General features: G+C 41.6%; 1 protein-coding gene across 6 annotated transcripts in view; it reads right to left on the bottom strand.

Moving 5' to 3' along the window:
- Positions 1–11,486, bottom strand: part of ncoa2 (nuclear receptor coactivator 2) — a 60,002-nt gene that overhangs the window by 25,923 nt on the left and 22,593 nt on the right. For all 6 annotated transcript variants that reach the window (XM_013915594.1, XM_013915612.1, XM_013915606.1 and 3 more), the window contains exons 2-3: positions 2,281–2,388; positions 1,191–1,363 (exon numbers count right to left, since the gene is read on the bottom strand). In XM_013915594.1, coding sequence (XP_013771048.1) covers positions 1,191–1,363; positions 2,281–2,369 — 262 coding nt within the window. In that variant the 5' untranslated portion in view covers positions 2,370–2,388. The remainder of the gene's footprint in view (positions 1–1,190; positions 1,364–2,280; positions 2,389–11,486) is intronic.

Raw genomic sequence — 11,486 nt, 5'->3', positions numbered from 1 at the left:
CAGGATGAGATGCAGTAGCTTCCTGCTTTAACTACACACAGTAAAACACACACACACACACACACACACACACACACACACACACACACACACACACACAAAAAGGTTCATCTACGTGGCCGCTGACGTATGGAGGACAAAGCAGAATAGGAAAATTTAGCCCTTCCCTCAGGGGTTCCTTCTGTACTAAAATGTTTTGCCTTGAGAGTCAGGCAGAGGATGTCATTATAGCAAAGGGTTAAAAATAAAAAAAGTGTTGGAGGTAGAAAAGAAGGCAGCACAGAATAAGACATCACAAAAGGGGGTGGGAGCAACAGACACTAGCAAGAATTTGATTGTGATTTTTGCATCACCATTACATAACAGTTGGCTCTGTGAGTCACAAAACATGATGACATCATCAGCTGGTCTGATTCATACACACCTCGAGTGGGCCACTCTTTGTCTACCAGCCACTCGGCTGTTTTTTCGGCTGTGCGACGGTAAAACATTAAGATCAGCACGTTCCTTCAAATTGAAGCAAGAGAAGAAGCCCTGTTTTTTTAAAAGCTTTAAGTGTTCTACCACTTACTAAAGACCCCTACTTCCACACACAACACACACACACACAAAAAGAGGCAGCAGCGAGTACAACCAAACATGCTGATCGATTTGCCTGATGTTCTGGCTCAGAGCGCTCCTGGGAAAGACTGGCAGCCAACAAAAAAAAAGAAATAAAAAAACTGCTCTGGCTCATCCACATTGTATGATGGAGTGTTGGAGGGAACATTAAATCAATTGTGCTGCTCTTTAATAAGAACACCAGTTACTGTGTATGAAACAGATCCCAAATCATAATATTTATGCTATCAGATCTGAGGTTTCTGTCAACACAAAGCCACCCGTGGAAGCTGTGTCGAACTTTAAAGGCACAACTAAGAACACAGCAACGAATTTGATTTGCAGCTGTGTCAAAGCCACTGACGTGTTTTCACTAAGGTTAGCCATGGTATAAAACTGGGCTTTATGACATAAAAAAAGCTGAAAGGGGAAAATTACAGAACTTCATGGGAATAAAGAAATAAAAAAATAAAATAAAATAAACCGCTCAGATAACTCCGTATTCCTTTCGCTGTTGCACTGTAGGGATTCTTGATTGTTTCTGCAACAAAGTATCACGTTTCAAAAATATTAGAGGCTGCCATTTGTACCTTGCTCCTTTATTTGCCTGATTTGTTTCACAGTTTCCTTCAGGATTGCACATTTGTCAGGTTTGACATTGAAGTTGTCGATGTCGTTGAAGTTGGCGAAGATCAGCTCGGCGAGCTCTTCGATGTATTTGTTCTCGTGCTCGCGGTTACGCTTCTCGTTGCTCCGTTTGGGACTGCAGAGACAAAAACAGAAGGGTGAGAAACTGCACTGAGGACAGCAGTAACACAACACGGGCGATACAGATTGATGGCTAAAGGTTCAAGAGAGTGGAAGTGCATCAAACAGCTCCAGGGTAGCAAAGTCCATCCATCTATAAAACTACACCAGGGTTCCAGTGTCCACACATTTTTCCTGAGTAGGGCTGAAGAGGCCTCTCATTTTGAAAGCTGCCAAATGACAGCACACTGACAGTGCAATATATCTACTGAGGCATCGAGGAGAGTCAACACTAGTGTCAATTCATCCTTCTAGGAGCTTTCACGCTGCTAACATGGCACAAGGGTAAGCCAATATTACACTTAGAGCCCGATTAAATATAGGATTTTTAACATTCTTGCCGACTTAAAAACTCTTTATTTCAATATGTCGGCCAATATTTTTCTCTTTCGTACACATGAAACAAACATTTCCCCCACATTGGATCTATATAGTTATTTATTTACGTTCTGATTTGCCAGACTGCTCAGTCATCAGGTGGCTGTGTTTGTGATTGGGAAACTGCAGAGTGCCCTCTGGTCCACAAACTATTCAGCGTCAGTCAGCTGAAGGGTGTTTCTCTCGTCTTTTCCTTCATTAACAGTTATAAATGCAGATACCGATAGATTGGCAAATAGCTAATATAGGTCGATATTATCAGCCTGCTAATAAATCAGGTCTACTCCATTTATGTTACAATAGGTTAAAGAAAAATGTGTGCAGGAGATTGTGAACCGGACAACTTTGCAAAGTCGTTACTCATTTGTGTGGACCGACTAAAACTGGATCTGACCTTTAGTGCATGATAACTACTTTGCCCCACATTACATTTAACTGTACACAGCAAAAACTCGCAGAAATGTCAAAAACATAACTCCTGAAGGGACCAAATACCTGGGTCCAAGAAGTTCAGCAGAACATTCTTTGCGTTTCCGTGACTCTGCCCTGCCAGGGTCAGATGAGTTTTCGCCGACTCCACTCATCCTCAATGCATATCAGCGTCTGGAAAATGAACACAAAGAGGCACAAAAGAAGAGTTTTACATTTGAAAGAAATGCTTCAGCACTACAAGCATAGGCAGCTATATAATGTGAAGAACACCCATGCTGGCCTGTATACATGCCAACATCGGAATCTGCATACAACACACGCACACTCTACAATGTGCTGGGGGCACAGGCAGATCCACTCCAGGAGAAATGAGTGAAAATGGAGCAGAGAAAGAGATTCAATCATTTCTCTCTGATGGTGGAGCTCTCCCTAGAGAGACTGAAATGAGAACACAGCACCTTGCCCACAGCACCAGACTGCACGCTCAACCATGTACCAAGAAAAACCCATTTGTTACACAAAACCAAAGCAAAGCTGGCGCACATTAAGAGCAGAGTGGGTTTACAATGACAACATGTGTTCTTTGTTTAAGTGCCTCTGAGAATGCTTCACATTGGTTTGTAAGAGTCGCTTAAAATGTAAATGCAGGAATCATATCTTGTCTGTTCTCTCTGAACTTATGGAACAGACTGTAAGATTTTCAGTGAGTAAGAAATCATGTTGTGACCGTTTTGTGTTATCAGAACTGACAAGGAAGCTGAGACTTTGCTGAATTTGTCTCAAACCCTACATGCCAACACGTTTTGAATGCTGCTTTTACTCCAACCCTGAAAGTAACCATAGGCTGCCACTAAATGAAAGACAATCAATTATTGATCAGAGTAATGTCTTATTAATTACCACCTGATCTGAACATCTGATGGTGCCTAATGGACTTGGGTTTCAACATAAAAGGATATCCTTCTTTATAAAAAAAATGCATTAAAAAAACAACATTGCGTTGGCTCATGCAACATGATTAACTACACCTTTTTCTGCTTTCGGAGTTTGACAGAGCAAAGGAGGGGAGGTTAAAGGCAATTAAGACTAAGAAACAGGCAAACCTGGAGAAAGAAAATGGAAAAGTCTTTCCTCACTACAGTGCCCAAGATTGGGGCATGCTGTGTTGTTCTACGCTCTCAGCCACTCTAACCATGGAAACGGCTATGACATACACACACACACACGCCGCTTTACTGCTCAGCCATTACATAAGGAAGAACAGAGCAGAAAACAACACAATGTAGAGCAGAGTGGAAAGGAAAAGCTCGTCAGAAGCAGGCTAAACTAGAAGGAGAGAAAGTGACCATGCAAACTTGAGTCTGGCTCCCTCCTGGCCTGAAATGACCTACTTTAAGCTAATGGTAGGGTCTGTGCACAAATGGATGAAGCAGTCATGATTGGCCAGAGAGACAGAGGAGAATCTGAAGGGTAAAAGACATTCGGTTGACAAGCGACTTGAGCACTGTTGTTGGCCTGTACAGTGAATGAACAGAGCATGATACACAAACGTCACTGTGCATGTGCCCTTGTGTTACGCTCTTTCAAATGCTATTAGGCTGCTTTCATGCCGAGGCACTGTGCTGTTCACTGAACGTATAACAGTCTCTAAAAAGAGAGGTTACAACTTTTATTAATGACAACGGAAACAGGCAATTAAACCCTAATAGCTAAGTGGCACTCTCTGCTCCGATTGGCTGTGCCCTGGCTTTCAGGCACAAGTTACCATGGGAATTCTAGACCTGATTGGCTCCACCAGCCCCGCGAGGCCAGATATGATTGGTTGCTTCCGTCTCCTTGACATGGCAGTAATGATGGGTCATTGTACGTTGAGACAAATAAGAGAGACTGGATGTAGAAGGCACGTCTCAATGACACCAATACAGACAGCCAGACACCCTGGCAAGCAGGCTGGTAGGCCATTTTTGTTGCTGGGGGAGGGCTCTGATCTTCACATGGGCAAACTAGGAAAGGATTTCTAATCCTGGAAAATGCGCTGGTTCCCAGGGCAGCTATAAACAGCTGGGCACTGGTGTTAGTACTTACTATACGGGAGCTAAGATTTGACTTAATTATCAACATCACCCCCTCGGGAAGAGCTCCTCAAAGCTTAAATGCTCTTGGACACAGTAGGTATGAAGGAAGAGAATAGTGGCATGCTCCCCAAGTGTGTCTCTGGCATGATAAATTCTTATCCCCATCCCCCAGACCTGAAGTGATGTACACAATTATGATGACAGAGATCTCAGAGGTAACACAGAACATCACAGTTATAGTTCCAAATGCAGGGATGGCTATGCCTAACGACTCTGCCGTGATCCTTACCGACTTCCCATATGCATATGCTTTATTCAATTAAAAAAATAAATAAATACATAAATAATTTACCACCATACTTGCATTTTGCTTGTAGCAGACTAGGTAGTAGCACGAGGGGAGAAGTGCAATTCAAAACAATTTAATTGGACTAAATGATATTTTAATGCAGGCTATGTTAAATTCTGCAATAACAGGGCTGATGAGACTCAACACAGATTAATGACCGCATAAGAGAGTAACCTCATTATGTAGGGGAGTGATTGGCATATTCTGGAAGGCATCTATCAAATGTTCAGTTCATCAAGCTGTCAGCTCATTTAGTTCATTAGTGCTGTAAGTTGAGACATATGGTCCATCACTCATTACAAGCTACCTTATGTTAGTCATACACAGTGTGACATCTGTGTAAGACCAAGCAGGTTTTGCCAAGATTCGCACAGTCACAATAAAAGAGAGCCGGGCCACTTCTAAACAAATATTCTTCACAAGCCAAAAGAGCTACAGAACTGACGGATAGCACCTCAGCTGGTCATACCACATGTCCACTGGAGTAAGAAAGTGAAATTGAAAAGAGAAGTGTGCACATACACAAAATTTGGGCCTCTCCATGAACTCTTCCTACGCAATTAGGAGTTGCACAATCAAATTAGCACACATGTATGAGAATCAACAAATAAAAAACAAAATAGTGTTGTGGAATTTTACATGGCGATACTGTAACAATACACAGACACCAAATATTGGTATTTCATTAAATAAATTAAAAATAGTCAGGGAATAGTAGCAACAAGAGGGCTCATCCCATGCACCACCATCCTGAGAAAACGTTAGCTGAGCAAATTTACATTAAAATCAACCCCAAAAAACACAAAACCAAAAAAAGACACCTAATTCAGAGTAAGTTAATGAGTAAAAATTCATCAGCAATTTCCTTGCATCCACCAAACAAAAAGGCTGCCTGGTCAGTGTACTGATTTTTTTCCCCCCCCACATTTTGCCAACGACTACGAGCTGTGTTGACTAAATGTGTATTCGCGTGGCAACGATTGACTTCTACCAGGCAACCTGTGCAATCTTTCTGCAAAGAGTCGCGGCATGACTTGGACTGACTGCCACTGCACTCAGAGAGATGGCCACAGGTTTGCAAATAATACTGATTTATAAATGTAGACAACTGGTTGCTGGCTGTATTCTGGTCATATTCCTATAGAACGGGAAGGCTGATGAGCACAAATGTAATAATTAAATGTGAATTCCTATGTATGTAGACAGCAACAGATATGCGTTTTTGATGGGTTATCACAGCTAATTATTATATTATCAGATAAATTTCCAAGTTGCATGTAATTGCCAACTTGACCCCATTCAGTTGCAGACTGATAGCAGACCAACTCCATGTTACATTAACATTCTGGTGATTCCCACATCTAATTATGATGTCATTATGTTGCCTAGCGGCCTCCTACCAATGGGTTAAAACCATCTATTTGTAGTTTATGTACCTATAGCACTTCATAATGGTTCATAACAATAAGACAATCTACATCTCATTTTAAAAAAATTGCTTTGCTATACAATGTCATTTTATGCTTTTTTTTGGTTGTTGCTCTTGACATTTGTCAACTATAAGGCATGGATCATAATCAAAATTAGATTATGAAATCCTCTTTAACATGTCAGTATACACTGGATTAACACAACCTTATATACCAATTTTTCATTATACACTTCATAATAATGGATTGGATTTATATAGCGCTTTTCAAGGCACCCAAAGCGCTTCACAATTCCATTATTCATTCACTCTCACATTCACAGACTGGTGGAGGCAAGCTGTAGCCACAGCTGCCCTGGGGCAGACTGACAGAAAAAAAAAAGTACATAGTAAAAAAATAAATGTCAATATTGTGCCATCGGCCCCTCTGGCCAACACCAGTAGGCGGTAGGGTAAAGTGTCTTGACCAGGACAGAGAGCCCGGGGATCGAACCGGTGACCTGCCGGTTACAGATGCGCTTCCCAACCCCCAGCGCCACGGTTGCCACTTCATGTATAATGTCTTTCACTTTTCTCAATGTGATTAACTATATCAGTTTTCAAACAAGCCAAACAATACCGCATCATGGGGAGTGTAGTAGTAACTATGGTAGTAAGCAAGTCAGTTTTGTTTGTTTGTTTTTTTATATCATGAGGAAGACCATGCAACCATGACAAACATTAGCCTGTAGACTGTAAGAGACTATCTGGAATCAATTTGTTTAAAAGGGGGATGTCTTTTACATACTTTACAGCTGGCTGCAGTGGGCTGGGAGGAGAGAGAGAGGAGGGAAAAGAAAAAAGAAATCAATGGGAAAGTACAATTCCATATAACATGAAAATGCAGCCATTCCTGTTCTATACTTTTCAAATCCACTTTGAGAAATTCTCCTCAAGGGCACATGCAGTAGTTGCTGCACGTGTTGTGGTCTAGTGTCTTTCACAAACCCTCTGGCATGTGGTCGCCTGCAGACAGCCTTGCATGTACCATCTGATTACAGAACGTCACACACAAGCGGGCCATCACACACTGGCCGTGGAAACTATAATGCCTGCATAATAATGCACTTGGAAATTATCCTGTGGTCACTGAGGTCCTCTAACACACGTTTCCATGCAGATTTTCCACAACTTGAAAGCTGTTAGGTCTCAGCTCATGTAAGTGCAGTAAACACTTACCCACTGCCCCAAATTGACACTTCATTACAGTTTTACATCTTTAGCGCATCTGTGTGGCTGATTCACAAGGCTGAATTAAAGGTCAGGTAATTAAACCTCTGTAACAGCCACACCCACTAGCATAGCAACACAACATTGATGACTTTCCAATAAAAGTATCCGATCAGTTTTAATCAGAATTATCGATTTTGTCAGAACTTAGAAATGCAAATATGTAATGCTTTCCAGCGTATTAAAACACCAAAGTGTAAATAAAAATAAACCAAAAAACAAATGCAAGCAAAAAGCTGGAAAATCAATTGACTTTGAAAGTACTCTGTGCACTTGAGGGAGGTGCTCATAGGTGAGTGTCATTGCTTATATCTTAGGTGTCACCTAAGTGCAGACTCTCCACAACCGACCTGGAGCCAACCAGTCTGGCGAGGATGGACTGAAGAGACAACGAGGGGCTGCTGCTAAGGTTGCCTCTGCTGCTTGAGGCAACCATCTTTCCTCTGATCAAACTCAGCTGCTTCAACCTTTACATGACATACACTATTAGATGGCAGAGCACATCCACAGCACAAAACAGAATTTATCTGCATCTGTGAGGAGAGAATGGCACAATACAAAACACTTCACTTAAAGAATACACAGAAGCAGAGGAATTTGCTCTGCAGCGACTCAGCTGGGAAACAGTAAGATGAATAGATTAATGTGCAGTATCTCCACCTTTATGGGGTAATATGTGAGAAATCTTTTGAGCAGTTTTAATAATTGAACTTTCATTTATGCACACAAAGAGGCTGGGAAAGAGCATTTTAATTCAGATAGGATTTTATAAACATTTACAACACCCTGAAGTAGGGCTGGGCGATATATTGCGTTTTTAAATATATCAATGTCTAAGGAGCTTGGAAAGAAAAGTGTCTGGACTTCTTTGAGTTGCTTGAAGACGTTTCACTTGGGAGTTCCCCCCCAAAGATTTGGGGGGGGGAAACTCCCACTGGGTTTAAATCTGGGACTCTCCACCATTTGACCTTAGAACTGAAGAAGCTTCTCGGATGAGAGGTGAAACGTCTTCAAGCAACTCAAAGAAGTCCAGACGCTTTTCTTTGCAAGCTCCTTTGACTACGATGACCTGGATGACTGAGAACCTTCACAGACATAAATATATCAATATATTTTTATGTGACAATATCGTTTATATAATGTTACTCTGCCTCGCCTTTCTCCTTCACTGAACACAACTCCCCCTCCCCCATCGCTTCACCTGCAGGCAACGACAAGATGGACACGGCAGCTATCAAAGAGGAGCTGGTCGGTAAAAAGAAAACATTTGGAGATTACGATTTTAGTGCTGTCAGCGTTAATCTCATTAAAATGACGTTAACGCCATAACTGCTGTCAGGGTGTCAGTCACGCAGTAGAACTTGGGAACAGAGCAGCTGCAAAATCTGTCTTTGTTATTATGCTCAGCGTCTTTTAGTTTACATTTTGACTGCACAATTGCGAGCTTTTTGTTATGCACAAAACCAACATTGTTTTATTTTATTTATGGAGCATTATTGTTTAATAAATGCTGATAATTTATTTCTGAGTAATTTTTTTATGTACATCTACGCTCAATGATAATAAAAGTGCCTGTGTGAGATCTGGGACACAGCATGACTAAGAACTCTTTTTGCTCTTACTTTATGGCTTTAACAAAAATAAAATAATCGCGATATATATCGTATATCGCCATCCAACTAAAGAATATCCAGATATGAATTTTGGGCCATATCGCCCATCGCCTACCCTGATGTTTTTAGCTTTATTTCCAAACCGTTAAGAATGCAATGGTTTCTGCTACCTTAAATGGGTTTGCAATACAGTATACAGCTCATATACCCACAAAAGGCGAACCAGGCTTAATGTGTGCCACCAAAGGGGGCCTTTAAAAAACACTGAATCACCCATTCTACTCATACTATAATGATGGGGGAAAGGGATGCAACGCAGGGGGGGGGAGGGGGAGACTGTGTCTGATTGCCAAGAGGAGAGGGTATGTGCCAGTGTGCCATTCCTGTAATCATGTGGGTTAGCAGGGCTTTGATTATAGAGACACACCCAGTGATTCTGGAGCTCAGAGAGCTGGGCATGACTATGCATCAAACTGCATCAAAAGCTACTGGGGAATCGTTTGAAGTCTCCTGCACTATAATAATGAGAGCCCTTCCAGAAAGTGCAAAGCCTCTGTGGGGCACTGAACATTGTCTCGCTGGTGTGTAATCTCTCCTCAGTTGGCTCCTTGGTTCAACAGGCCCCCTGAGAGAGAAACGGAGAGCAAGAGTGCACCAATAAAGACTGCTTCTGGAGCGCTGCAACATGGTCCATTTATTTCCCACAAACTGAAGGGGAAATAGTGAAAGGGGAGGGGCACAGAGGACTCGTGGCTTCTCATTTTACGCTCTCAATATTTGCGATGGGTGAAAAGATGTGCAGAGAGTGCCAAAACACAAAGAAACATGACGGGATCATGTAAGATGGTATTAAAGACAAATGCGTTTGTCTTAAAAACAATATAAATATCAGCAAAATACCCAGTGGGGTGGGGTCTGCAGTGAACTGCTGACAGCTGCTATTACCTTAAACCAGATGTTGTGATATTAGGCTTGAGCTGAGAAAGAGGCAAAAAGAGATGGAGGGATGTATGTGGTGATGGATTTAGTGTTTTGGAGCAATATGACAATGGCGCTTGAGTGATGGGTATTTCCCTGTAGATATATTCCATGTAGAGGAATCAATGGTGAACTGTGATTACAAGAATTCAGAGTCAGTAAATGAACAGAGGGGACAGCAGCACAGCACGTTTTGTTTTGTCTTGGCTTTTGTTTTTTTCCCCCCCCATTTAAGAGAAGGTTTGCAGAGTGTAATGGCTTGTGTTTAGTGGTTCAAATGAGTGGTTCAAATCCGCAACAAAGGTTAACTTTCAGTTCTCTCCTCAAAAACATAATCACTTACCCACCTATACGCTTACCATGACATTTAAACAACCATTGTTATGAGGGTTAGCTAGTAAACAAAGTAAATTCTTTATTCAAATTACATGTGTCCAAAAAGTTAGACACAAACACACAAACAGACCACTGCTGATTAAATCAACAGAGAAGTAGGATATTTGCCTGCTACCAAGTCCCACTCAAGCATTTGTCCGCTCTAGAATCACTGCAAGGTAATGGCTCTAAAGTGCCCGAGTGCAACCAAGAGCCCGGTCCCCATTTACTGAAAGCTGATCACGCTCATCAATCTTTTAACGCTGGCAGTCACTTCAGGATGTCGCAGGATGCGAAGCAGAGGTCTGTCGGTATAATAAGCACAGAGTGCTGGCTTCTGGCTGTCCGAGAAACACACAAGATTGGTCAGATAGGTGAAGTGAAGTGTCAGCTATCGAGGGATGGTGAAATTGATTAACTGGTATAAGTAAGCGACTCCCCACAACAATCCAGTCAACAATTCATCTGTGGCTGACAGCAATGCCAGAAAGGAGATTCAGATATCACTGCACAAATCAGATTATGGAAGAAGTTGGAAGTAGTGAAACTATGAGCTGATCTTTGAAGTATCAGTTGCTTGATTATTTACTTGCAGCTGTATATGGCAGTACTAAAGGAATTACCACGGTTTCTACAAAAGGTCAATAAAATGTAGCCTGATCTTCATCTAAACCACAACTGCACTGATGAAAGTACTGAAAGTGCGTAAATCTCTGTTTTAATGAATCCCCCTAGAGTCAGGTGTTCCAATCAAGGAGATGCTACTGAAAGTGTGACTTGCAGAAGGTTCCCCTCCCTATAGATTAGGCCATTTTTTTATGTCATGTCTTAAGATTGAGGCACAATTCCCACCAACCACTCAGAATTTTCAAATGATCTCAGAGGAAGTGGCATAAAATTTAAGAAAGGTTAGAAAAGCATTTCTTAATTACTTTGGCATTCATGAAGTAAAAAAGACACCAAGAATGTCTACAAGTCATGTAGTCATCATCGTCATAGGAGTGGAACAAGTTTAAAAAGGATAAAATTCAGGTTTTTGAAAGGCTGAATTGAAGAGTACTGACCTTAACTGAAGTAAGATGCTTTGGCAAGACAGAATCAGAATCAGAATCAGAATGGGGTTTATTGCCAAATGTTGAGCAGGTTTACAACATTAGGAAATTGCTGCGGTGCTTCAGTGC

Source organism: Pundamilia nyererei, unplaced genomic scaffold (genome assembly GCF_000239375.1).
Source record: "Pundamilia nyererei isolate P.nyererei 1_Seehausen unplaced genomic scaffold, PunNye1.0 scaffold00007, whole genome shotgun sequence".
In the NCBI taxonomy this organism is placed as follows: Eukaryota; Metazoa; Chordata; class Actinopteri; order Cichliformes; family Cichlidae; genus Pundamilia; species Pundamilia nyererei.
The sequence above is the reverse complement of the archived record's forward strand: the minus strand, read 5'-3'. Positions and strand labels throughout refer to the sequence as shown.